This window comes from Montipora capricornis, chromosome 2 (assembly GCF_036669925.1).
Source record: "Montipora capricornis isolate CH-2021 chromosome 2, ASM3666992v2, whole genome shotgun sequence".
NCBI classification, from domain to species: domain Eukaryota; kingdom Metazoa; phylum Cnidaria; class Anthozoa; order Scleractinia; family Acroporidae; genus Montipora; species Montipora capricornis.
Window position 1 is genome coordinate 17,656,355 of NC_090884.1, and position 24,837 is coordinate 17,681,191.

At 40.6% G+C, this 24,837-nt stretch overlaps 1 protein-coding gene and 1 long non-coding RNA gene across 2 annotated transcripts; one reads left to right on the forward strand and one right to left on the reverse strand.

Annotated features, from left to right (window-relative positions):
- Window positions 1–2,645: 2,645 nt before the first annotated feature.
- On the reverse strand, window positions 2,646–5,534 carry LOC138035260 (uncharacterized). The gene has a single exon (XM_068882068.1). It carries the CDS (start codon window positions 5,532–5,534, stop codon window positions 2,646–2,648), a length of 2,889 nt encoding a protein of 962 aa, XP_068738169.1.
- A 5,119-nt stretch (window positions 5,535–10,653) lies between these two features.
- LOC138037841 (uncharacterized) lies at window positions 10,654–12,153 on the forward strand. Its single transcript, XR_011130121.1, has 2 exons — window positions 10,654–10,947; window positions 11,911–12,153. It is a non-coding gene; the product is annotated as an uncharacterized lncRNA (long non-coding RNA).
- Window positions 12,154–24,837: the final 12,684 nt, after the last annotated feature.

Consider the following 24,837-nt stretch of genomic DNA (forward strand, 5'->3'; position numbering starts at 1 on the left):
ATTTCCATCCGACTGTTACCTGACAGCTCTTACAGTACTTCTCAACATAAAGAAAATAAATCCTGTGGACTTAAACATTCCCAAATAGAAATGCTGTATATTCCAAATATCGTTACGTAAACTCTTCAAGATTTACCTGCGTCAGGAACTTCAAATCAATGAATATTTGGAATAATTTTCCTGGACTCCTGCAAACTATGTGCACTTTTTAATGGTTTGCCCTTTAAAAATAACACTCAGAAATAATAATGTAAATACAACTGACGCTGTTTTGCCTTATCTACAAGACAAGACAACAATATTCTATATTCAAACACAATCAATATTAAAGCAATAATACATGCTTGTGGAGTCATGTGCTAACTATAATGAAGATACACTACAGGAAATAAAACATTAAAACTAACTATGCGACAGACATAGGATATCTACACATAAGGGATAAGAAAAATAAATCAATTGCTATCCAAAGATCATATTGCAAATACACCAATAGGTATCGGTTGATTGACAAGTTCCTTGTGCAAAATGGTAGAGAATGTTTGAAGTCCATCAGGACCAAGATGAGAAGTTATGATAAAAGGCTCTAAACATATTTTTTACAAAAATTATTTTACTGCCATCAAACCCAATGAGACCTTTAATGCATGGGACACTGTTTCTAGCTGCAGCTCCAAATCACATAATATATTAATAAATTTTGCCATCTAAGAAAGGAACAAACATGTGGGGTGTAACCAAAAAAAGTCCAAGGCAATAAGGCTTCCTTTCAGCCTTTTCAGAAAAAAACTATCCACTGCCAACCATACTTGACTCAAAACAGATTCCTTGATCCAACAACACATGACAGTCCCCTAAAACCAAAATTACATCATTAATGCTTCCAGAAAACAACAGTCTAAAAAAAAAAAAAAAGATTTGGAAAACAGTCACGAACCTGAATCTATAGATATCTATATAAATCTGTACCTACACTTCTGTTCTTCCTAACATTGTTTTAACTAACATGGATTTTGATTTTGATTTTAAACTCAAATTAATTGCAAATCCATAACTTGGTAACTACTTGAACGCAAGGATCGTTGAGTTGTGACTGCTAAAAAGGATAATAACTCAGACATTCACCAGAAAAGGGAATATAAATGACCTTAAAAGCAGCTATTTAAAATATTTGATACTAGGGTTACGTTCCCAATGACACAATCAAATCCAAAATCAAATTCACATCTGATCGAATCATTGATCATTCATGTAGAGATGCCGATCGTAAGTGAGTAACGCAGAAAAAATAACCTTCACGTTGGACAATATTGCCATTTCCCTGCCACCTGGTACAAGCCAATTCACACATGAACGGAAACCTAAGGAATCCTCCTTCCTGCACATTACAGTAACTTTTTGTACTCGGTGGCAACAAACTTCCCACATTAAAAATTGTGTAAAAAAACACACCTGTTTCGCAGCTCTCATCCCCTGAAATAAAATTTTCCAGAAGCAAATTTTCCGAGGATGCTGGTTGGAATAGACTTGCAAACGTTTTACACAACATAGACGTTCTCTAAGAATACATTCCACTTGAAACTGGCGTTAAAACTAGCCTTGATCGCTCTAAAAAAGACAGAGACCAACAAGCTACCGATTCTCAAACAGCAGCCATTTTTCTGTTCTTCTTGGGAGTGCTTTTTTCATGAGAGCCAATGATAGTCCCGGAAACGTATCACGTGCCATTCTGCGCGACTCATGCGCAGACATTTTTCGCCAGTGAACAACCCGGTATTGCCAACAAATCACGCATGCGCACAACCATTTCACCCGATCAATAGGCCTTATTCACGATAGCCGCCATGTTGGTTTTCATATTGTCATGCAAATTAACCATGTGTTATGCTGGGGGGCAAACATTGAAAAAAGGCAAATTGCGGAAAGTCGGCTCAACGAAATATTGAAATAACATTGCAAAAAGTCCATTTTAGTATTTAGAATTAAGTACCTTTTATAAAATTTTTCTATCTTTTGATTGCCTTTGACATTTTGACTTTCTACTTCGTTATCTGCTCATTTTTCACTAAAAAACGTCGAAGTAACTTGTGTAATGATTGTATTTTACTGCTTAGGTGATAAACATTCAATGAACGTTATGAAGGACAGAATTCACTCGACATAAAAAACAACTTGCTTTAATCGGAACACACGCCTTTGCCGACAACAAACCGGAGGCAATGCGAGGTTCGCTACAAAAAGAAAGAAATACAGTAATATAAGTTAGGACTGTAACTACGTAAAACGTAAACTAAAAAGATTATTTAACAAATAACAAGGCTTACCGAATGTGCGCAACAAGACAGGAAAAAAGAGTACTCGGTTTAACAGTCACTCAGTTGAACAGGACGAAAAAACGATTTAACAAAATTTTCGGTCCTAATATAGTTCTACTAATTGGCCCCTTGGGGAATAACGAGAAAACTCCTGAGACACTAAACTGATTATGTTCACTAACGAGGTAGTGTTACTTGAGTTGAAAAGAATATGACACGAAAAAGGATAACAGTAATAATAATTCGCATACAAAATGGAGTTATAAACTGTCCGCAACATTCCGGCCCCAAATAAACTACTTGATAGAAACAGTTTATTTCACTCAAAATTTATGCGGACATGGGAAAGTTCTCCAAGAAACACAGCTTTGTAATGGGCCTGATCAGGGAACCGGTTTTCGTTTTAATCTCCACTGAACGCACGTGACCATCTTTAGCTTTGTGGACTCTGGTAACCCGACCTAAGGGCCATTGACCTCGATGGGTGTTCTCCTTTGTGAGCAAAACCAAGTCGCCCATCTTAAGGTTTCGGCTAACATAGCTCCACTTGTGGCGTTGCTGCAACGTGATCAGATATTCTCGGAGCCAACGCTTCCAGAAAATGTTAGCTAGGTACTGTATTTCCCGCCAACGTCGCTGACAGTACTGATCTTGTTCGGAGAAAACTCCAGGGGGAATCGATTGGTTTGATCTCAGTAATAACAAATGACTTGGAGTGAGAGGCTCAGCATCTATTGGGTCGTCTGGGTTTGGCGTTAGAGGGCGAGAATTTATGACTGATTCAGTCTCAGCCATTAGGGTCAGAAGTGACTCATCGTTGACAAGTTGCTCTCGTAGAAGGGCCTTGAGGATTCTCTTGACTGATTGAACGATTCTTTCCCAAACACCTCCCATGTGACTGGCTGTCGGTGGGTTGAAGATCCATTTGATCTCGCGCTGACTTGTAAACGCATTTATCTTCTGTTGATTCCATTCTGACAGTGAACTTCGCAGTTCTCGCTCGCCACCATGGAAATTGGTACCGTTATCGCTTCTGATGATTTCGGGACTTCCTCTCCTGGCAATAAACCTTCGCAGGGCGTCAATGAACGAATTCGTGTCTAAAGAGTGCGAAATCTCAATGTGGACAGCTCTGGAGGCTAGACAAGTAAACAAGCATCCGTAGCGTTTTACACTGCTGCGCTTAAGTCGCACTAGAAACGGGCCAAAGTAGTCAATGCCTACGAACGTAAAGGGCGGTCGGTCTGGGGTTAGGCGCTCCGAAGGCAAGTCCGCCATCCTTTGTTCCCCTGTTGGTGAAGCTCTCTTACGGCAGAAAAGGCATTCTCTTAACACACGGCGCACCGCCACACGACCCTTGACTATCCAAAATTTCTGTCTTATGGAAGATAACACGTGTTCTCTACCAGCATGGGCTAACTCTTCATGGTACTTCCTAACAATCAAATCCGTTACATGGTGTTTTTTGGGAAGGAGAACTGGATGCTTGACCTCAGTTGGAATAGGTGCGTTTTGCAATCGACCTCCTACGCATAAGATTCCATCGATCAGTATCGGGCACAACTTGCGAAGGGGACTTTTTGACTTCACCACTTGAGAAAAATGCTCTTTGAAGGCTTCCCTCTGGACACACACAACAATTTCTTTTTCAGCCCTTTTTAGATCATCTACCGAGAGCTCTCCCTTAAATGGCCCTAAGTGATTTCCTTCATAATGATGTCGCACTTTGCTGAGTAGGAAAAGCTTGTACTTCAACAACCACGCAACTCCCCTCTTGAGACGATTCCAGGAAGAATAGCGCTCTATAAATGAATGCATGATGCTCTTGTGTGAAATCACGTACGTCTGAACTTCATGCTTCACCTCTGGGTGATCATCTGGTATGTTCGGTATTGTGCCAAGGGAGGGCCAACATTCATCTGATTTCCACAAAAACTCAGGACCATGCAACCAACGCTTATTACGGATTAACTGATCTGCAGTTAGACCCCTCGAGGCATCATCAGCAGGATTGGATCTCGAGTCAACATATCTCCACTGATCAGGAGACGAACCGTCATGAATAATCGACAGGCGGTTTGCCACGAAGGTTTGAAATCTCTTAGACTGATTTTGGATCAACTGAATGACAGAAGTGGAATCACTCCAAAAAATGCTCTCTTCGATGGGCAGATCAAGCTCTCTCCGGATCATATTATCTAACTTCACAGATACCACTGCTGCCGACAGCTCCAAGCGAGGGATTGTGATCGCCTTTAGGGGTGCCAGACGAGACTTTCCGATGACAAATGAACAATGAATGTTACCATCCGTATCAATCATGCGTAAATAGGAAGCTGCTCCGTAGGCGCACTGGGATGCATCGGAGAAATGGTGGACCTGAGCGTGACTGACCTCTCCAAATGAGTCAGGTTTGTAACATCTTCTCACTGCAACCTCCGACAATTTAGGTAAAGCAGCTAGCCAATCTTTCCAGTCACTCAGAGCTTGACCTTCTACCTTCTCATCCCAACCAATCTTCTTCCTGCATAACTCCTGCAGAATCAACTTCGCTGACAATGTGAAGGGCGCCAACAACCCAAGGGGGTCATAAACCGAGCTTGCGACTGACAATATACCTCGTCGGGTTGGTGGTCTTTCCTTGGCAATTACTTTAAAACAGAACTCATCGGTCTGAACTTTCCACTGTACTCCTAGAGCATGCTCTGTGGGCATCTCGTCAAGGTCCAAGTTAACAACGGATTTCGCTCGTCGACTCGGAGGGATGCTTGCCAAGACTTCTCTGTCATTGCTCATCCATTTCGTTAAGCTGAATCCACCCCGTGATAACAGCTCAGTCAACATTTTCACAAGTAGCCGTGCATCGTGACGTGTTCTGACAGACTTTAAACAGTCATCCACGTAGAAATTCCTTTTTACTGTATTCACGATCTCGCTCGGAAAGGTATCCTTGTTGTCTTCTGCTGTTCTCAACAGACAAAAACAGGCACAACTTGGGGACGACGTAGCTCCGAAGACATGGACCGTCATCTTATACTCTGCTGGGGTGCTGTGTAGTTCTCCATTCGGCCACCAGAGGAAACGCAAAGCGTCACGGTCACGTGGATCAACTCTGGCCTGATGGAACATGGACTCTATGTCAGCAATTACAGCGAACTTCTCCTCTCGGAATCGCATCAAGACACCGATTAGGTTATTGTTCAGGTCAGGTCCTTGCATCAACTAGTCATTCAGTGATGTACCCAGGTATTTGGCGGCACAATCAAAAACTACACGAACCTTGTCCGGTTTCCTGGCGTGGACAACTGGATGATGAGGAAGGTACCAGACGATCTTTCCCTCAACAGACAGCTCTCGTGGAGGAATCTTTACTGCGTGACCCTTCGACAAATATTCGTCCATAGTAGTGTTGTACTTCCCATGAAGGTCTTCATCCTTTAGAAGTCGTCTCTTCAGCGAACATAGCCTTGATTCAGCGAAACAACGGTTGTTCGGGATCGAAGGCGGTCGATTTCTCCAAGGCAACCCGACCTGATAATGACCATCTGTTTTTGTAACTGTTTCATTCATAATCTTCAAGGCTCGTTTGTCTTCCAATGACATGCACACCTCAGATGCAGCTAAACTTTCACCAAAGTCAGTCAACCAGAACCTCTTCACTTGCGACTGAAGCAAGTCGTCGTCATCCAGGGAACGCACAAAGTTCACGTGAAATTCTTCGTGAGGATTCGTGGGACCAACTGGGCCCAATAGGGTCCATCCTAACGGGAACCTGACTGCATACGGTTCATCACTTGCCCCTTTCCTCTCGTCTAGCACCCAAAATGCCTCGGGACAATCTCCGCCAATCAAAAGCATTACTGTCTGATCATCAATCTGGGGAAAACTCAAATCTCGGAGATGGGGCCATCGCCTTAAATCATCAGGTACTGGAATGCTCTTCTCTGACACAGGAATTCCTTCAACAGACCACACTCTAGACAGGCAGAGATCCTTTACACCATCTATGCTGCTGACCTTCAGACCAACCTCCAACCCACTTTGTTCTTCAGTGTTACTAAGGGTAGTAAGAGTAAACTGCCGGTTTATCCCATTCAAACCAAGCTTCTCCAATAGTCGATGATCACACAGTGACACGTCTGAACCGTCATCCAACAATGCGTATGTCTCAATGACCCGACCGTTACATAAACCTTGAACGCGTACAGGGATGACTCGAAGGCAGACCCGTTTCCTGCCGGCCCCAATGATGCCGTTTGATGCCGCGGCCGACGCTTGGTGTGAAACTACTCTGTGATCTACGTCGTTATTATCACGCGCCCCATCCGGGGGATGCAGTAGGGTGTGATGTTTTCTTACACAACCAGACCTTTCGCACGCTCTTACCGCTGCACACCCCTTCGCGTAATGACCAGGTACCAAACAGTTTCTGCAAATATGCTTTTGGAACAAGAGATCGAGGCGTTCCTGATAAGTCTTCGCTTTAAAGGCTATGCAGTCCTTCAAGAAGTGTGACTTTAAGCACAAAGGACAATGCGGACTGGAAGTACAGACTTCAGGAGGAGGGTAACTACGCGTGACGTCGCGAGGTCCAAGGCTGATACATTTATCTGTGGTTACATCTCTGCGAGTGATCCTGCTCGAATCTCGATCCGAAACATCGCGTGGATGGACAACTACATTGTTCCTTATCTCGCGTGGACTCTCGTGTGAACTCTCTGGAGCACTAACACTTCTCACAGCCAGGGTTGTACCTCGACGCGGGGTATCATTCCTATTTCTCTGTTGAGGTCTATTACCGCTTCTGTCTCTCGAACTGTTCACATTCAAGCGCTGACCAAACATGTTACTTGCAATATCAGCGTTTCGCTGAATAAAAGCGGTGAGATCGGAAAAACGTGGGCGTCCCCCATCACGGAAAATGTTCTCTGCCCGTTCAGCCCATTTAGTCTGAAGACGCGTGGGTAGGCGATCCATAATCTTCAACAACGTTTCAGAGTTATTTAAATCTGCATCATAACCGGTTTGAGACAAGGTGATCTCACATTTTAGCATCTGACGAGCAAGTTTCTGCAACGCTGATCCGTCAGTTGGCTTTATCATCTGACCCTTGGTTAGTTGGTTTACATGGGCTTGAGCAACAATGTGAGGTCTTCCAAACTGATGATACAAGATCTCCCTAGCTTTCTTATAACCACGTTCTGACTCGTACATGCAGCAGTTCTCAATAACTTGTTTGGCTGCACCCCTACAATACTGGATAAGATACGCCAACCGTTTTCGCGGATCGCTAATCAAACTGCCAATGTTGACATCGAAATTATGAATAAACTGGCAATACTCCAACGGATCTCCATCGAATGTTAATATCTCAGCTCTAGGGATATTGAAACCTACATCTAAGGCTGACGCTAAGGTCCTGACCAGATCTTCCACCTTACTTTCATTTTGGTCTGCGTGAGAGGGTTGAGGAGCGCTACTGATAGGCGATGTTGGTAACCTGCTACTCCATCCGGCAGCCAATGGGTTTAAGCTATGACTCTTCGTGACTACTGATTCTACCGGAGAAGAAATAGCTTGCCTTACCGGCTCCCTCGTAGCACTTGGCGTCGGAGCAGGACTGGACCTAGGAAACCCTTCTGGCCCCCCGGGCCCTTGGCGAGAACTTCCCAGACTCCCTTGAGGGGCATCAAGCGCTACAGGATCGAAAACTGGGGCTGACCATACCTTCTCGCTCGCGGTTGCCAATTCGAACTCATGAATCAATTTAAGTCTCTGTGCCTCGTTCTCCAACTGAGCTCGCCTTTGCTCAAGTTCTTGAGTTAATTTCAGTTGCTGCAGTTTAAGGTGAGCTAATGCACGGCGTTCCTTAGCTTCTCGAAGTCGTGCACTTGATGTACTTGACGCTTGACTGTTAATACTTGCGAGACTCTTTGACGACTTTGACAACTTGGAATTCGGGCGACCCTTGATTGAAATCAGTGAAGCCGCTTGACTAATGGCATCCTCAGGTTCCACAGGGGGTGTAGAACGAAACGCTTCACGATCGATCCAAAATTCTATCCTCGACATAAAGTTCTGTCTCCTCTCAACCTGAACCGCAAATGAATCCTCAAAGGACTTTCTTTCTTCGTGGTCTGAAAGAAGTGCCAACATAGAGAAATGAATGTCCTCAAAGCGTGAAAACGTGGTATTAATTAAGTCCTTTTTTAACAAAACCTCCTCAACTCGACCAGAATCACCCATCAACCTCTCAACTTCATTATACAATCTCGTTAACCATGACAGATAACCACTTCTAGAATTTTTCATGTGGGAAACATCTTGTCTAGAAACGCCTTCATGACCAAGCTCTAACAGACCGCTAACGGCGAGATCCTCGCTGTACTTAGAAGCCATCCGTACTTTCACTTTACTTGTTACATTCGCGAACGATATGAAGGACAGAATTCACTCGACATAAAAAACAACTTGCTTTAATCGGAACACACGCCTTTGCCGACAACAAACCGGGGGCAATGCGAGGTTCGCTACGAAAAGAAAGAAATACAGTAATATAAGTTAGGACTGTAACTACGTAAAACGTAAACTAAAAAGATTATTTAACAAATAACAAGGCTTACCGAATGTGCGCAACAAGACAGGAAAAAAGAGTACTCGGTTTAACAGTCACTCAGTTGAACAGGACGAAAAAACGATTTAACAAAATTTTCGGCCCTAATATAGTTCTACTAATTGGCCCCTTGGGGAATAACGAGAAAACTCCTGAGACACTAAACTGATTCTGTTCACTAACGAGGTAGTGTTACTTGAGTTGAAAAGAATATGACACGAAAAAGGATAACAGTAATAATAATTCGCATACAAAATGGAGTTATAAACTGTCCACAACAAACGTGAAACAAATCATCTGTGTGGGTAAGGTGTTCGTTATAACCTCTCGAACTTGGGTTGTTTGCCCTCTAAGAAATGTGTAGCTAATTTGCATGATAATAGCAAATCCAACATGGCGGCCATCGTGAATAAGGTCTAACTGTCTAAAAAAAAGCCAACAGAATACCCGATTCGGAAATCATTGAAAATATTTCCTGTGTATAGAGTCTTTCGCTTCAAATTCCATGTTAGGATTTAAAATGGGATTAGGATTTTCTTTAGGAAACACAACTTTCAAGTAATTAAATTTTAACTGGTTAAGTTCCCAACTTACAAGTCGCGCTATCGTCGAATTTAATTCAGATGAATTTAATTCCAGGTCCTACTTTAAAATATATTCAACGATAAAGCGACGTCTAAAGGCAGTTCAATTCGTCTGTTAAATTAAATTCGTCTAACACGCTTTATCCGTCTTAAGAAGACGGATAAGATATTCCCATTGACGAGTAAAATCGTCTGGCCCGAGGCTGTTTAGGCCGGTTTGGGTGTAAAGTGTCGTGTAAAGTGTCATCAGTTATTTTCGTACATTATTAATTATGCCTCTGACCAGGTGCATTGCCTTGCGGCTGAGAAATAAATTCGACCATAATTCGACCAATTAATTTCGACGCGTAAAACCACGGTACAATTAATGTCGACGGAAGGACGAATTTAATTGGAATTAAATTCGTCTGAGATAGAGCGACGTACAAACTAGGCCTAAATGGGTCTTTTTAGGCGGTAAGTTTTGTGCACGGTAAATTACTTTGAAGTTGACACGTTATTAAGTCATTGTTTTGGTTATTTTCGTACATTATTAATTATGCCTCTGACCAGGTGCATTGCATTCCGGCTGAGAAATAAATTCGACCATAATTCGACCCATTAATTTCGACGCGTAAAACCACGGTACAATTAATGTCGACAGAAGGACGAATTTACTGCGCCTTTCAATAACATGCGGACTCTTAAATTCAAAGGTCAACCGACAAATGCGTTTTTCGCTACCGTCAATAAAATGTTCGGCGGCTCCTCCGAGCTTCCGACTACTGTTGAGTGCGTAATAATCAAATCACATCGTTAAGCCCAGTTCAGTCAACAAAGTCGGAAGCTGGGAGGAGCCGCCGAACATTTAATTGACGGTAGCGAAAAACGCATTTGTCGGTTGACCTTTGAATTTAAGAGTCCGCATGTTATTGAAAGGCGCAGTAATTGGAATTAAAATAAATTCGTCTGAGATAGCGCGACGTACAAACTAGGCCTAAAATTGGTCTTTTTAAGTGGTAAGTTTGTGCACGGTAAATTACTTTGAAGTTGACACGTTATTAAGCCATTGTTTTGGCTTTGACAAATAAGAAATGATCTATCCAAATGAAATGTTTGCCCTGTAAAAATGGTCTATAGTAATTTTACTTCAGTTTCTATCACGTGAACTAAGTATCCTTACTGCACAATTACGTCTGCAAAGAAAGGAATTGTTTCCCATTATAAGTGGAACATCCTCGCTACAAGACGGCCTTTTAATATACATAATCTTACAAGCTGCATCAAGTTGAATAAGTCTTGGTAGACGCTGAATAAGTAAATCCAGTGGATCACGAAAATTTCAAGAATGAAGTCAGAAAAGATTGCTCTTCTCTTCATAACCTTTTTTGTCGTGTCTCTCGTGCACGAAGCTCATTGTACTCATTATCCGTTTCAACAAGGGAGATCGAAATCGGTATGCAATAATTACACTTGCTTAAACGTTTTTTACTGTTGAAATTAGCTCAGTGCTGATCATGAAGGCTGCGGACTGAACAATGTTGAAGACTCTTTACTGCATGGAACTTTCAAGTTGTATGGGTCATTTTCAGAAAGTCTTCCATTTTGAATTGACTAAGTCTAAGTGCACTTCTTCGTCACCATAATTTCATAAGGTAGACGGTCGGTGAACAGGGAACTTTGCTTGACTGTATGGACCAGTGTGAAAATAGCGTGTTTAAATTTAATACGAACTTCCAAGCCATGAACGCACAGTTGAGATGTCCACCGGTTGAGCAAGTCAATTGGGTTGCGAGCTTTGTCAAAAGCGATAGTTTTTAGTATTTATGATTTTGCATCAGACAATGGTTCTAAATGTGTAAAATGTCCATCAGATTGAGCTGCAAAAGTAAAGGGCCATCGCTTTTTGTCTACATGCGACTTAAATAACGGCTACTGCCACAGCAGTAAAAATATAATTGTATGTTCAGGGGCACCCAGCGTCAATTTTCGGAAAATATCTGTTCGGAAGACGATTTGAGATCTAGAATTTTCGGAACATTTGTTGGAAATTTCATTGCTTGCCTGCCTCTCCTAGGATTTTCGAACATCTGAAAAATGGTATAATTGCCCATTTTTAACGGATTTTTACTCTAAAAAGGTCACCTAGAATTTTTGGGAGCCTTTTTCTGGCTAAAATTTTCGAAAAGGTAAGTTTTGATCTCTATAATTTTCGGATCACTAGACTTTCAGCTAGGAAATCCGAACAGATGAAAAAATTTTTTATGGGATATGCCTATATCTACCGTTTAAATACTTAAATACGTTTGACAAAGCTATGTTTGAGTAGTTTTGAACTATATTCTCGTTGGGTGCCCCTATATGTTCGGCCGCCGGTTTCAATCAATCATAGAGCTGATATATATGCTTGCTTTTGCAGAAAGCAGTGGTAGAGGAACGTCGCCGGAGTGTCTGCGCTGTGGCAAGGAACTTGGGCTGTGAATTGACCCACAAGAGGTACCAAGATACTAATTACGTGAACTGACACCACCAGACCGATCATCAGTTGACCATGAACCTGTAACGGATGAGAAAGCGTGCAGTTTATAACGTAGCTTACAAACAAAACTATGTAAAGAATGTAGGTCTCGAGAAATAAAAGAATAATTTCAGTGTCGTTGAATATGGTGGAAGAAGAGGATTGCCGCATTCCTTGTTTAATTGCGTGTTTTTGTCCTTGCTTCAAAGAGGGATTGGAGGAACATTATGCAAAGTGGAAACTAGACAGTTTCCCCCGAAAAAAAATTTTGCTTATCCGAAACTGCTAAGTGACCTTTTAAGTGCCAAAAATTGCAAAAATACCGGCTTCCGAAAACGTAAAGGACTATTTTTCCCTGGTTGCGAATCTTTTAGGTGATCATTTTAGTAAAGAAATCTGTAGCTGTCTGGCAACGTAGAACCGAAATTCTTAGAACAGTTTTACGATCTCGAACCTCAAAAGGGTTGTCCAATACACACGAACTGAGTCGGGTCGACTTTTTGGTGACGACGACCCGTCAAGCGGAAGTCGGGTCGTAGTGTTTGTGGAAGTAAAGTAACAGGAAGTTGCTATTTTAAAGAAGGTTCGAGGAACTTTCTGAAAATGGTGACGGGTCGTAAGGACCTGTCTAGTTCGTGACGTGCCGTCATTTGAAAAGTCGACCCGACTATTGGAAATGTCAGGTCGTGAGGGACTTAGAAAAAAATCATCCTGTATTTGTGAGGATAGTGGAGGCGGTGAGGCCGGCTGAAAATGTTGACGGGTCGTGACGACCCGTCTAGTTCGTGACAAGCCGTCATTTGAAAAGTCGACCCGACTTTTGGAAATGTCAGGTGGTGAGAGACAAAAAAAAATCTTGTATTTGTGAAGATAGTCGAGGCGGTGAAGCCGCCTGAAAATGTTGAGGGGTCGTGACGAGCCGTTTCTGGAAAGGTCGAACTGATTGTTGGAAAAGGTTAGAGACTTAGAAAAATCGTGTATGTGAAGATACTGGACTCTTTGAGGCCGGCTGAAAATGTTGACGGGTCGCGACGTCATTTGAGGTGGTGATGTCAATCCACCGGGACACAGTTGTTTCGTTATTCATATTCATGTTACTCGTTTGCGATCGTCGCGTAATTTTGAAGTGCTAGCCTCTGAGGTGAAACACAAATTAAATATTTTAAAGACACAGGATAGTAATAAGTACGGCGGGTGTAAGCTTACAATTGTGGCTGGAAACGAATGTGGCAAGACTTTGTTGTAGGTTTATTACTGTATTTGGTCCCCTGCGAGTGATGTTGTAAGGTATCGGTATAGCCCAAAATTGATAATTTTGCCATTTTAGTTTTTGATCTTCCCAGGTACACCTCATTGAATTTTTTCAATGAGGTGTTTTCTTCTAGACAGAGTTAGAAAGGAAAATGACTCTACGAATAAATTATCTCAAATTAGAAGCTGTCCACAAATGGCGTTATGTCTCAAAACTCAAATGCAAATTTCATCGAATGAGGCGCACGATTTCAATTCGTTTACAGCGAGTTTTCTTCCCTTTCCGCTGAAATTTGGCAAGAATGTTGCCCGATAATGTGGCAAAAAATCCGTGCCGGGAAGTATTTATTTGTTGCCTCCTTCGAAAGTAATGAGTATTTAAGAAAAGGTACTGCGCGTTTTATAAAAGGTTAAGGCCATCCCCCCTTTTTTTGTTTTTGTTTTTGTTTACCGTCGAATGGGTTTCATGATATTGGGTCGGTCGACCGGATTAAAAAAAAATCCTAAAAAAAAAATCATAAGCATTCTCGGAATCGGAGGCCTGGTACCCTCCAAAACTCCTGTGTGACATAAAAAGGGCTTAAAAACGTCGTTAACTTTTTTTTTTTTTTTGAAAATGCCCAAAATTTGGGTCGGTCGGACGACGCGAGACGGAGGAAAAAAAGGGGATGGCTTAAAGTTTAACAGTGAATAAAAACAAAGCAGACATGTAATCAAAATGCCTCGACACGGTTTTTTAGATGAAGGTGTGAAGAAAACGTAGTTTCCGGTTAAATTCTGACCGGACACGAACTCAATTTGTGAAACTACATACTTTTGGAAAATGATGGCTATTTTAGGAAAGGTATTTTATTTCTTGCCTTAAGTCAACTAATAATCGGGATCTAAAATTCCTAAGTTTCCAGAAAATATATACTTTATTGGGGTTTTTATGAAACGTGTGACCATGAAGCAGCGACAACGCGAGGTTGTCAGTTGGGATGTACTGCATGATATTTAAATGACGTAAAACTCATGAAATGACTTGTTATGCTGCGTTCTTCCAACAGATTAGCATTCCGTTTTTCATGAAGAATTTAAATCTGTTGACGACTTCGACGCGTTTAGGTGATTAATATTGGGCAATAGTTGTGAAGTTCTTTATTTGCTTGGTTAGCAATCATGCTGGTTTACCGTTTATTTGTGGATGTTCTGCAACGTGAATGCATAATTTCTTGAGGCCGGACATGGAGTAGAAAATGCGGGCCGTTGTTTGTATATATTTTGGGCGTATGTGTTTTAATGAGTACTGGTGTGGGAGGTGTTTTTTCAACGTAACTCTTAGAATTTGTGTATGATAGAGTAAGGTAGTAGAATTTGAAGTCTGACTTAAAATGGTGTTGGTGCTGATGACTTTGTTAAGCTGAAAGCAACTAAAAGTGCTGCTATAATCGTCAGTTTGTTCTTAGAAAGGAAGTAATGATTTTGTAAATATCGTTTCTTCTATGTGAAGGATGGAGTAGTTGGGAAACAATTTGCACAGCATTTTCGTTTCAGTGTTAGCAGCCACTTTCTCGTTGCAATATCATAGGAGTTGTCACTAGTTCTTTAATAAACAGTAAGTGTTTTGATGGTATCACTTTGCGTTGGGAATTGAAGAATTTGAAATAGTCATGGGGTTTGCGCGTAAATGTGTTTATTTTAAAAGTTATTATTAACTGAAACGAGTAATTACAAAATAGTATAAGGGAGACCTATATATTATGTTTTTTTTTATAAATTGGCTTGCAAGTTATTGGCGGTTGTTGGAATTTTAAAGATGTAGGTATCGCTGACGAAAGCATGAAATATTTTATAATGATATCGAAATGGTGATTTGTGATTATTAAACGACAATGTAAGGTAACATGAAATATTTGAAATATTTGCAGTAGCTATGCTATAATACCAGCAATAACCTAATTTAGACATATCAGAATAAATTTTGACAACTGGCATTATTTCGAGGCTGGGGGGGTGGGGGGGGGGGGGTGGTATATTCAACACCGACTTCCTCTAATCGATTGAAGTGCTGGGTTCATTGTCAGCGGGGGAACGCTTTCTTTTCTTTGTTGGTGTAGCAGGATTCAGTTTTCTGCTGGTATAATCCTTCATGTGTCTTGCGCTGAATGTGTGTAAGGAGCAGAAAGCAAAATCCATAAGTTATTGACGGGTGTATAAAAGATGCGAACTTCTTGAAAGGGTTATAAATGATTGACATACAGTTGGCGGAGAAACGGGCTAGACAACTAGATTTTATCTTTAATAACGCAGGTACAAAGAGACACGTCTGGTTCTACTACGACCTCGATTACCTGAAGTATCTGTACCTGCTATAGGTATGCTCTCCTTTTGTACAAGGTCTTTCCGTGTATCGTTGTGACACTTCAGAAAAAAAGGAAACCACTTTTTGATCGCTTTTGGAACGTCAAAATGACCCTTTCAACAACAGTGAGTTATATTCTAACCGGTCGTTCAGTTGTTTCCACCACATCCTTTTTAGCCGACGGCATGCAATTGTAGTAAGGGTATTATTTCGTCTAAGAACAACCAAAAAATTCTACGCAACTACGATGCTCTCCTTTCTTTTCATTTCTTTTATTTATAGTGACATTTATTATTGTCCATGTACGTATCAGTATTTAGTCGCTACTCTTTGGGAACGGCAAATAAAAAATTTAATACTGAGCAGCATGTTGTTAGAGTACATATGTCACTAAGAACACGAACGAACATATTATTCACCCATTTGCAAGTGCTACGACGTTTATGGTTGTTCATGCACATATCAGTATTTAAGTCGCCACTCTTTGAGAACGAGGCATACAACATTCCTGAGCAGCATGCTGTGAGGGTATTAATTTCGCTACGAATGAAACAGTTACAACATTTGTTGTGAGTGCTATTGTGGACGACGATTATAGTTGTTCATGCATGTATCGGTATTTTAGCCGCCACTCTTTGAGAATGAAGCATACAACATTTCTAAGCAGCGTATTATCAGGGTATTAATTTCGCTACGAACGAACCATTGTTGCGACTGAGATTCCCCTCCCTTCCATTTCTTAATCTCTAATTTTGAGGCTGCGTCCCCCAACACCACATAAACTCTTTAAAAAATGTATCAGATTTGGGATAACTTGAAAATCCCTGTATTTGCCTATTTTTATGAATTACAGAAATCGTAAAGAATTGAAGAGTTTATATGGTTTAAATGGGGGACACAGCCTCAAAATTAGAGACGTTTGTAAGGATTTTTAAGGATGTTTTTAAGTCCGTAACTTGGTCTCTGTTCCACCAAAAACCATCAAACTTGGACAGATGGCCAATCTCAACGTTATCGTTCATGCGATGCTCTCAATTTATCGATTGGTTCGAATGTGAAACTCGTCCCATTTCCCTGCGCAATTCCGGAATGGTTCATATTGTTGACAAGTATTGGGCTCTGCCCCAGGCCGCTCCGCTAACAAAGTGATGCCTCACTAGCCTCGATTTTATGTGCTGGATCCAAGCTCCAACCGCGCGCCGCCATTTTTCGGCATTACTTTCGGCTTTTTATATACAAAATAAATTGTCTATATCCCTAGTTATTATATCTACTATTAGTAAACTATTAGTAGAATTAATGCAAATGCTGTAATCTGATTGGCTGAGCCATTGAACACTATCAGTCATTAGTAAGCAGTGGCTGGAGGTCGTCTTGGAAATAACGACGTTTTTTTCGTTTTCCCATAGTTTTGGAGGAAAATTTGGATACAAATGGGTACTTAAATTTCTGAGATCATGGTATCATGGCTCATAACCCATGATGGCTCAGCCAATCAAAACTCTCGAATTGCATTATCCAATGATCCAGTTTTTAATAACAGGCCATATATTCCTATTTTTCACGTTGCCATGTTACCACCAATAGCGTAGCTCCTACTCTACTATAAAAACTACACGTAACCCACAATCCCTCGATTCGCTCTGACGAAGGGCTATCGCTCGAAACGTCAGCTTTTAGAATCTCTGTACGGTGGCCAATTTACATTATCAATTCCCCGTTGATAAAACCAAATTTTTGTATACTACTTCCCCACCGACGCAGCACCACAGTTTCTTTAGAAACTACCCCTTCATTCATTTGTCATTCAACCGCTGCGACCACTAACCTTGTGTTCTAGTATTTTTTAATCCACAGATTTCTAACAGGAGACCCTAGACGACGATGCCAAGCTTGAAAAAACTCACCAAGGAGCTACGCCAGGAAATCGTAAGTTATCTTTTTCCTTTTCCCACACTTAGCAGTAACTTAGCTTTCCGTTTAACCACTCTCATTTTCGCCAAAACTAGGTTTTGTAGTCACATCAACTTCATCGGCCGTTGCCTCAATTCTAAAGTCATTCCTAAAGGTTTTCGCTCAAACTTTCATGCGTCTACATTCTCTCACTCAAATCAGTATCTTCACCAAATTCGATGTGCGCAAAATTCTTTTTCACGTAATATTATGAGGATCACAATTAGAGCTATGTGACAAAAACGATTCGCACTTGACAAACAAATTCTTCATTGCCGCTCCGAACTTTCCAAAATCTGTCTAGCAATTTTAGTAGAATCGATTCGCGCTAAAATCCGACAACTTAATTCTGGACTGTTTGACCATTTACACCAAACCAACACTCTAAAACTTCAGCAATTAATAGGTCCGCAAATTACCGACAACACTACATTGCATAGCCATAATACCGTAATTACAATTCCAGAAAATCTTCCGCTTACTGACTCAGAGAAATCTGTTCTCAGTAAGGGTTTAAATTTTGTCCCTATTACCAAACGCACAAACGAATTTTCTATTAAGCAAGATGTTGAAAAATTCCTTCGCCGCGTTCAGTTAAAAGCCTTTTTTCACGACAAAGAGGATGATTCGGACACTTCTAATAAAGATATTTTTGAAACACTTCTAGTTCGCAAATCAGAGGAGATGTGCCAGTTCTTCAAAAAACGTGGCTATCCTGTCTCTGTGGTCAAAGCGGGCCATCATCGTGCCCAACAATTTGATCGACAGTCATCACTACAAACGTCACAAAAAGATAAGAATGACAGAATTCCATTCACCCTCACTTTCCATCCTCATATAATTACGCAGTCAAAAGCATCATTCTTAGTTATTTTGAAATTACTCCAAAATGATCCCTAGACTGGTAGAATCTTTTCGCAACCTCCACTTATTTCATTCAAACGCGACAAAAACGTGGGCAACTTTTTAGTTAGAGGCGCGCTCAAAACTAACGAGCAACCCGGCACTTTCAAATGCGCGCGCTCACGATGCAAAACTTGTCTTTTCATTGTTAACACTAGCAAGATATCGGGACCTAAGCGATCTGTTAAGATCACCAATCGTTTCACATGTACCTCCGCAAATGTCATTTATTGCATAACCTGTACGTTATGCAATAAATTATACATTGGTGAGACAGGTAGACGACTAGATGACCGATTCCGCGAACACCTTCGCGATGTTGAGAAGAATGACAAGGATGCATTTAAGCCAGTCGCTCGCCATTTTAATCTGCCTAACCACTCCAAAAAACACATGGCTATCTGCGGCCTTTCCCTACATCTAGGTACGACAGAAAGCCGCAAGAATCTGGAACAAAAATTCATCTTTCAAATCGGCACCCTTAATCCTCACGGTAGTAACGAACGCTTTTCATTTAACTAATATATTCCTATTTTTCACGTTGCCATGTTACCACCAATAGCGTAGCTCCTACTCTGCTATAAAAACTACACGTAACCCATAATCCCTCGATTCGCTCTGACGAAGGGCTAACGTTCGAAACGTCAGCTTTTAGAATCTCTGTACGGTGGCCAATTCACATTATCAACTCCGTTGATAAAACCAAATTTTTGTATACTTATTCACGATAGCCGCCATGTTGGTTTTCATATATTGTCATGCAAATTAGCCATATGTTATGCTGGGGGTCAAACATTGAAAAAAAAACTGAATTAAATTGCGGAAAATCCGCTCAACGAAATATTGAAATAACATTGCAAAAAGTCCATTTTAGTATTTAGAATTAGGTACCTTTTATAAAATTTTTATATCTTTTGATTGCCTTTGACATTTTGACTTTCTACTTCGTTATCTGCTCATTTTTCACTAAAAAACGTCGAAGTAACTTGTGTAATAATTGTATTTTACTGCTTAGGTGATAAACATTCAATGAACGTGAAACAAATCATCTGTGTGGCTAAGGTGTTCGTTATAACCTCTCGAACTTGTGTTAATTGCCCCCTACTGAAGAAATGTGTAGCTAATTTGCATGATAATAGCAAATCCAACATGGCGGCCATCGTGAATAAGGTCTATTGGCAGCCATGGACAGCAGTCTCAAAAAAAGCCAACAGAATACCCGATTCGGAAATCATTGAAAATATTTCCTGTGTATAGATTCTTTCGCTTCAAATTCCATTTTAGGATTTAAAATGGGATTAGGATTTTCTTAAGGAAACACAACTTTCAAGTAGTTAGATTTCAACTGGTTAACTTCCCAACATTAAGGCCTAGTCTACATGTCGCTCTAGCGTCGAATTTAATTCAGATGAATTAATTCCAGGTCCTATTTTAAAATAAATTCGACGATAAAGCGACGTCTAAAACCAGTTCAATTCGTGTGTTAAATTAAATTCGTCTAACACGATTTATCCGTCTTAAGGACGAGTAAAATCGTCTGGCGTTGAAAAATGTACTTCTTTTAGGTGTCTAATTAAGTTGCTTGGTTTAATTCCCATTGGGATAATTAGGCCTTTATATACCACTCCTCGTGAATGTCACACCACTTGACGCCGACCAGTTTACTCGAGGCTGTTTTTTCCTTACTATTTTGTATTGTCGTTTTAAATAGCGTATGACTTTTTTCTTATATTCCTCGGCTTGTAACCTGTATCCAGTGTGTCCCCGGCTCAGTTTTTTGTAAATAAACTCGACCATTGCTGGCGGCTTCCTCCATTATTTGTTTGTTACTTGTCGCTTCTATACATAAAATAGAAATGTTTTTTATTCGGCTGAGCGAAGCGAAAAAGAATAGAACAAAATAAAATACGACGTCTGGCCCGTTCAGGCCGGTTTGGGTGTAAAGCGTCATCAGTTATTTTCGTGCATTCTTAATTATGCCTCTGACCAGGTGCATTGCATTCCGGCTGAGAAATAAATTCGACCATAATTCGACCCATTAATTTCGACGCGTAAAACCACGGTACAATTAATGTCGACGGAAGGACGAATTTAATTGGAATTAAGAGATAGCGCGACGCACAAACTAGGCCTAAGTTGGTCTTTTAAAGCGGTACGTTTGTGGACGGTAAATTAATTTGAACTTGCCCCGTCATTAAGCCATTCTTTTGGCTGTGTCAAATAAGAAATGATCTGTCCAAAATGAAATGTTTGCCCTGTAAAAATGGTCTAATTTTATTTCATTGTTTCTATCACGTGGACAAAGTAAACCTTAGTTCATACTTTACGTCTGTGAAGAAAGGAATTGTTTCCCATTATAAGTGGAACATCCTCGCTACAAGAAGACCTTTTAATATACATAATCCTACAAGCTGCATCAAGTTGAATGAGTCGTGAAAGACGCTGAATACAATTGAAGTAAATCCAGTGGATAACGAAAATTTCAAGAATGAAATCAGAAAAGGTTGCTCTTCTCTTCATAACCATTTTTGTCGTGTCTCTCGTGCACGAAGCTCATTGTATTGCAGCTAGCTATCCGCTAATAAAGAAATCGGTAAGGCAATAATTACACTTGCTTAAAAATTTTTTACTCTTGAAATTAGCTCAGTGCTGATCATGAAGGCCGCGGACTGAACCATGTTGAAGCTTTATTGCATGGACCTTTCAAGTTGTATGGGTCATTTTCAGAAAGTCTTCCATTTTGAATTAACCAAGTCTAAGTGCACTTCTTCGTCACCATAATTTCACCATAAAATAGATGGTTTTTGCTTGACTGTATGGACCAGTGTGAAAATAGCGTGTTTAAATGTGTTACGAACTTCCACGCCCAGAACGCACAGTTGAGATGTCCACCGATTGAGCAAGTCAATTGGGTTGCGAGCTTTGTCAAAAGCGATAGTTTTTAGTATTACTTTGCATCAGACAATGGTTCTAAATGTGTAAAATGACGGAAGGACGAATTTAATTGGAATTAAATTCGTCTGAAATAGGGCGAGGTACAAACTAGGCCTAAATTGTTCTTTTTAAGCGGTACGATTGTGGACGGTAAATTACTTTGAGCTTGCCCCGTTATTAAGCCATTCTTTTGGCTGTGTCAAATAAGAAATGATCTGTCCAAAATGAAATGTTTGCCCTGTAAAAATGGTCTAATTTTATTTCATTAATTCTATCACGTGGACAAAGTAAACCTTAGTTCATACTTTACGTCTGTGAAGAAAGGAATTGTTTCCCATTATAAGTGGAACATCCTCGCTACAAGAAGACCTTTTAATATACATAATCCTACAAGCTGCATCAAATTGAATGAGTCGTGAAAGACGCTGAATACAATTGAAGTAAATCCAGTGGATAACGAAAATTTCAAGAATGAAGTCAGAAAAGGTTGCTCTTCTCTTCATAACCATTTTTGTCGTGTCTCTCGTGCACGAAGCTCATTGTATTGCAGCTAGCTATCCGCTTATAAAGAAATCGGTAAGGCAATAATTACAATTGCTTAAAAATTTTTTACTGTTGAAATTAGCTCAGTGCTGATCATGAAGGCCACGGACTGAACCATGTTGAAGACTCTTTATTGCATGGACCTTTCAAGCTGTATGGGTCATTTTCAGAAAGTCTTCAATTTTGAATTGACCAAGTCTAAGTGCACTTCTTCGTCACCATAATTTCACCATAAGATAGATGGTTTTTGCTTGACTGTATGGACCAGTGTGAAAATAGCGTGTTTAAATGTGTTACGAACTTCCACGTCCAGAACGCACAGTTGAGATGTCCACCGGTTGAGCAAGTCAATTGGGTTGCGAGCTTTGTCAAAAGCGATAGTTTTTAGTATTACTTTGCATCAGACAATGGTTCTAAATGTGTAAAATGACGGAAGGACGAATTTAATTGGAATTAAATTCGTCTGAAATAGGGCGAGGTACAAACTAGGCCTAAATTGTTCTTTTTAAGCAGTACGATTGTGGACGGTAAATTACAATGAGCTTGCCCCGTTATTAAGCCATTCTTTTGGCTGTGTCAAATAAGAAATGATCTGTCCAAAATGAAATGTTTGCCCTGTAAAAATGGTCTAATTTTATTTCATTGTTTCTATCACGTGGACAAAGTAAACCTTAGTTCATACTTTACGTCTGTGAAGAAAGGAATTGTTTCCCATTATAAGTGGAACATCCTCGCTACAAGAAGACCTTTTAATATACATAATCCTACAAGCTGCATCAAATTGAATGAGTCGTGAAAGACGCTGAATACAATTGAAGTAAATCCAGTGGATAACGAAAATTTCAAGAATGAAGTCAGAAAAGGTTGCTCTTCTCTTCATAACCATTTTTGTCGTGTCTCTCGTGCACGAAGCTCATTGTATTGCAGCTAGCTATCCGCTTATAAAGAAATCGGTAAGGCAATAATTACACTGCTTAAAAAATTTTTACTGTTGAAATTAGCTCAGTGCTGATCATGAAGGCCACGGACTGAACCATGTTGAAGACTCTTTATTGCATGGACCTTTCAAGTTGTATGGGTCATTTTCAGAAAGTCTTCCATTTTGAATTGACCAAGTCTAAGTGCACTTCTTCGTCACCATAATTTCGCCATAAGATAGATGGTTTTTGCTTGACTGTATGGACCAGTGTGAAAATAGCGTGTTTAAATGTGTTACGAATTTCCACGCCGTGAACGCACAGTTGAGATGTCCACCGGTTGAGCAAGTCAATTGGGTTGCGAGCTTTGTCAAAAGCGATAGTTTTTAGTATTATTTTGCATCAGACAATGGTTCTAAATGTGTAAAATGTCCATCAGATTGAGCTGCAAAAGTAAAGGGCCATCGCTTTTTGTCTACATGCGACTTTAATAACGGCTACTTCAACAGCAGTAAAAATATAATCGCATGTTCAGCCGCCGATTTCAATGAATCATAGAGCTGATATATATGCTTGCTTTTGCAGAAAGGAGTGGTACAGGAACGTCGCCGGAGTGTCTGCGCTGCGGCAAGGAACTTGGGCTGTCATTTGACCCACAAGAGGAACCAAGATACTAATTACGTGAACTGACTCCACCAGACCGTTCATCAGTTAACCGTGACCATGAACCTGCAACGGATAAGAAAGCGTAGCTTACAAACAAAACTATGTAAAGAATGTAGATCACGAGAAATAAAAGAATAATTTCAGTGTCGTTGAATATGGTGGAAGCAGAGGATTGCTGCATTCCTTGTCTAATTGCGTGTTTTTGTCCTTACCTTAGACTTGCCACAAGTCGACCTCACGAGAATCCCAGGAGAAAATGTCTTTTGAGAGCGAAACATAATTTTTCGTACGCGAAGTAGATGCGCGAGCGACGAAGTCGCGAGAGGTCGACCTTTGTCCGCAAGCTATCTACATGGGACGGCCCATGAGACGAAGGACTTTTGAAAGTCTATCCGTTACCTCAAAGAGGAATTGGAAGAACATTATGCAAAGCGGAAACTAGACTTTCCCCCGAAAAAAATATATTGCTTTAGAAATTAAATTTGCGCAGCCACATTCACTTGTAACTTCCCGCAGGGCTTAGTGTTTGGTCGCGTTCTTCATTTGCTATGAAACCCCAAATCGTACTGTATCAAAGGTTATCTTTATGGTTCAAATTTAAAATCCGATTACTGCAACACACGGGATGAAGCCACCCCCTCGCCTTACCTTGTTTCAGGAACCTTTATCAAATTTTTTTGGAGGCAAAAATATCACAATGAGTGGCCCTATGATAACCTTTCACTTTTTGTCAGCTCGTGTCAATAAACTCCTGTCGTTGTATGTTGCAATTGAACGGATGGCAAAATGACACAAACGCATTACGTTCCTGAGATACTCTATGGTATTTAGGCCTGAATTTTTTTCTGTGAGGGCACGAAGCAGTGTGGGAAGAGAAATTATTAGGAGAAGGAAAAGAAAAGCGGGATATCCAACGAGAAATAAAGAGAACAAACGTACCGCAACGTTAACAAGGCAGGTTTGTCACACCTACAGAGGGAATTACGGGGAATAGATCTTTGGAATGGTTACAGAGGAGTGGGTTAAAGAGTGAAACGGAAAGTTTGATAATGGCGGCGCAAGAACAGGCAATAAGAACGAGAACATCAGAAAAGTTATTGACAAGGATGAGATTGACAGTGGTCTCAAAATACGTGGTGAAAGAGACGAAACGGTTGCCCACGTTGTTTCGGAATCAGGTAACAAACTAGAGCAGAAGGAATAAAAGAACTGGAGGCAGCCATTGTGGGTTGCTGTGCAATTTATGCAAAAAACAACATCTTTAAAATTTACAGTCACTGAAAAGTGGTCCGATCACAAAGTCGAAAAAGTGCTTAA

Coding starts and splice junctions, on each gene's coding strand:
- LOC138035260 (XM_068882068.1), bottom strand. CDS start 5,534: ATGCAAGGACCTGACCTGAACAATAACCTAATCGGTGTCTTGATGCGA.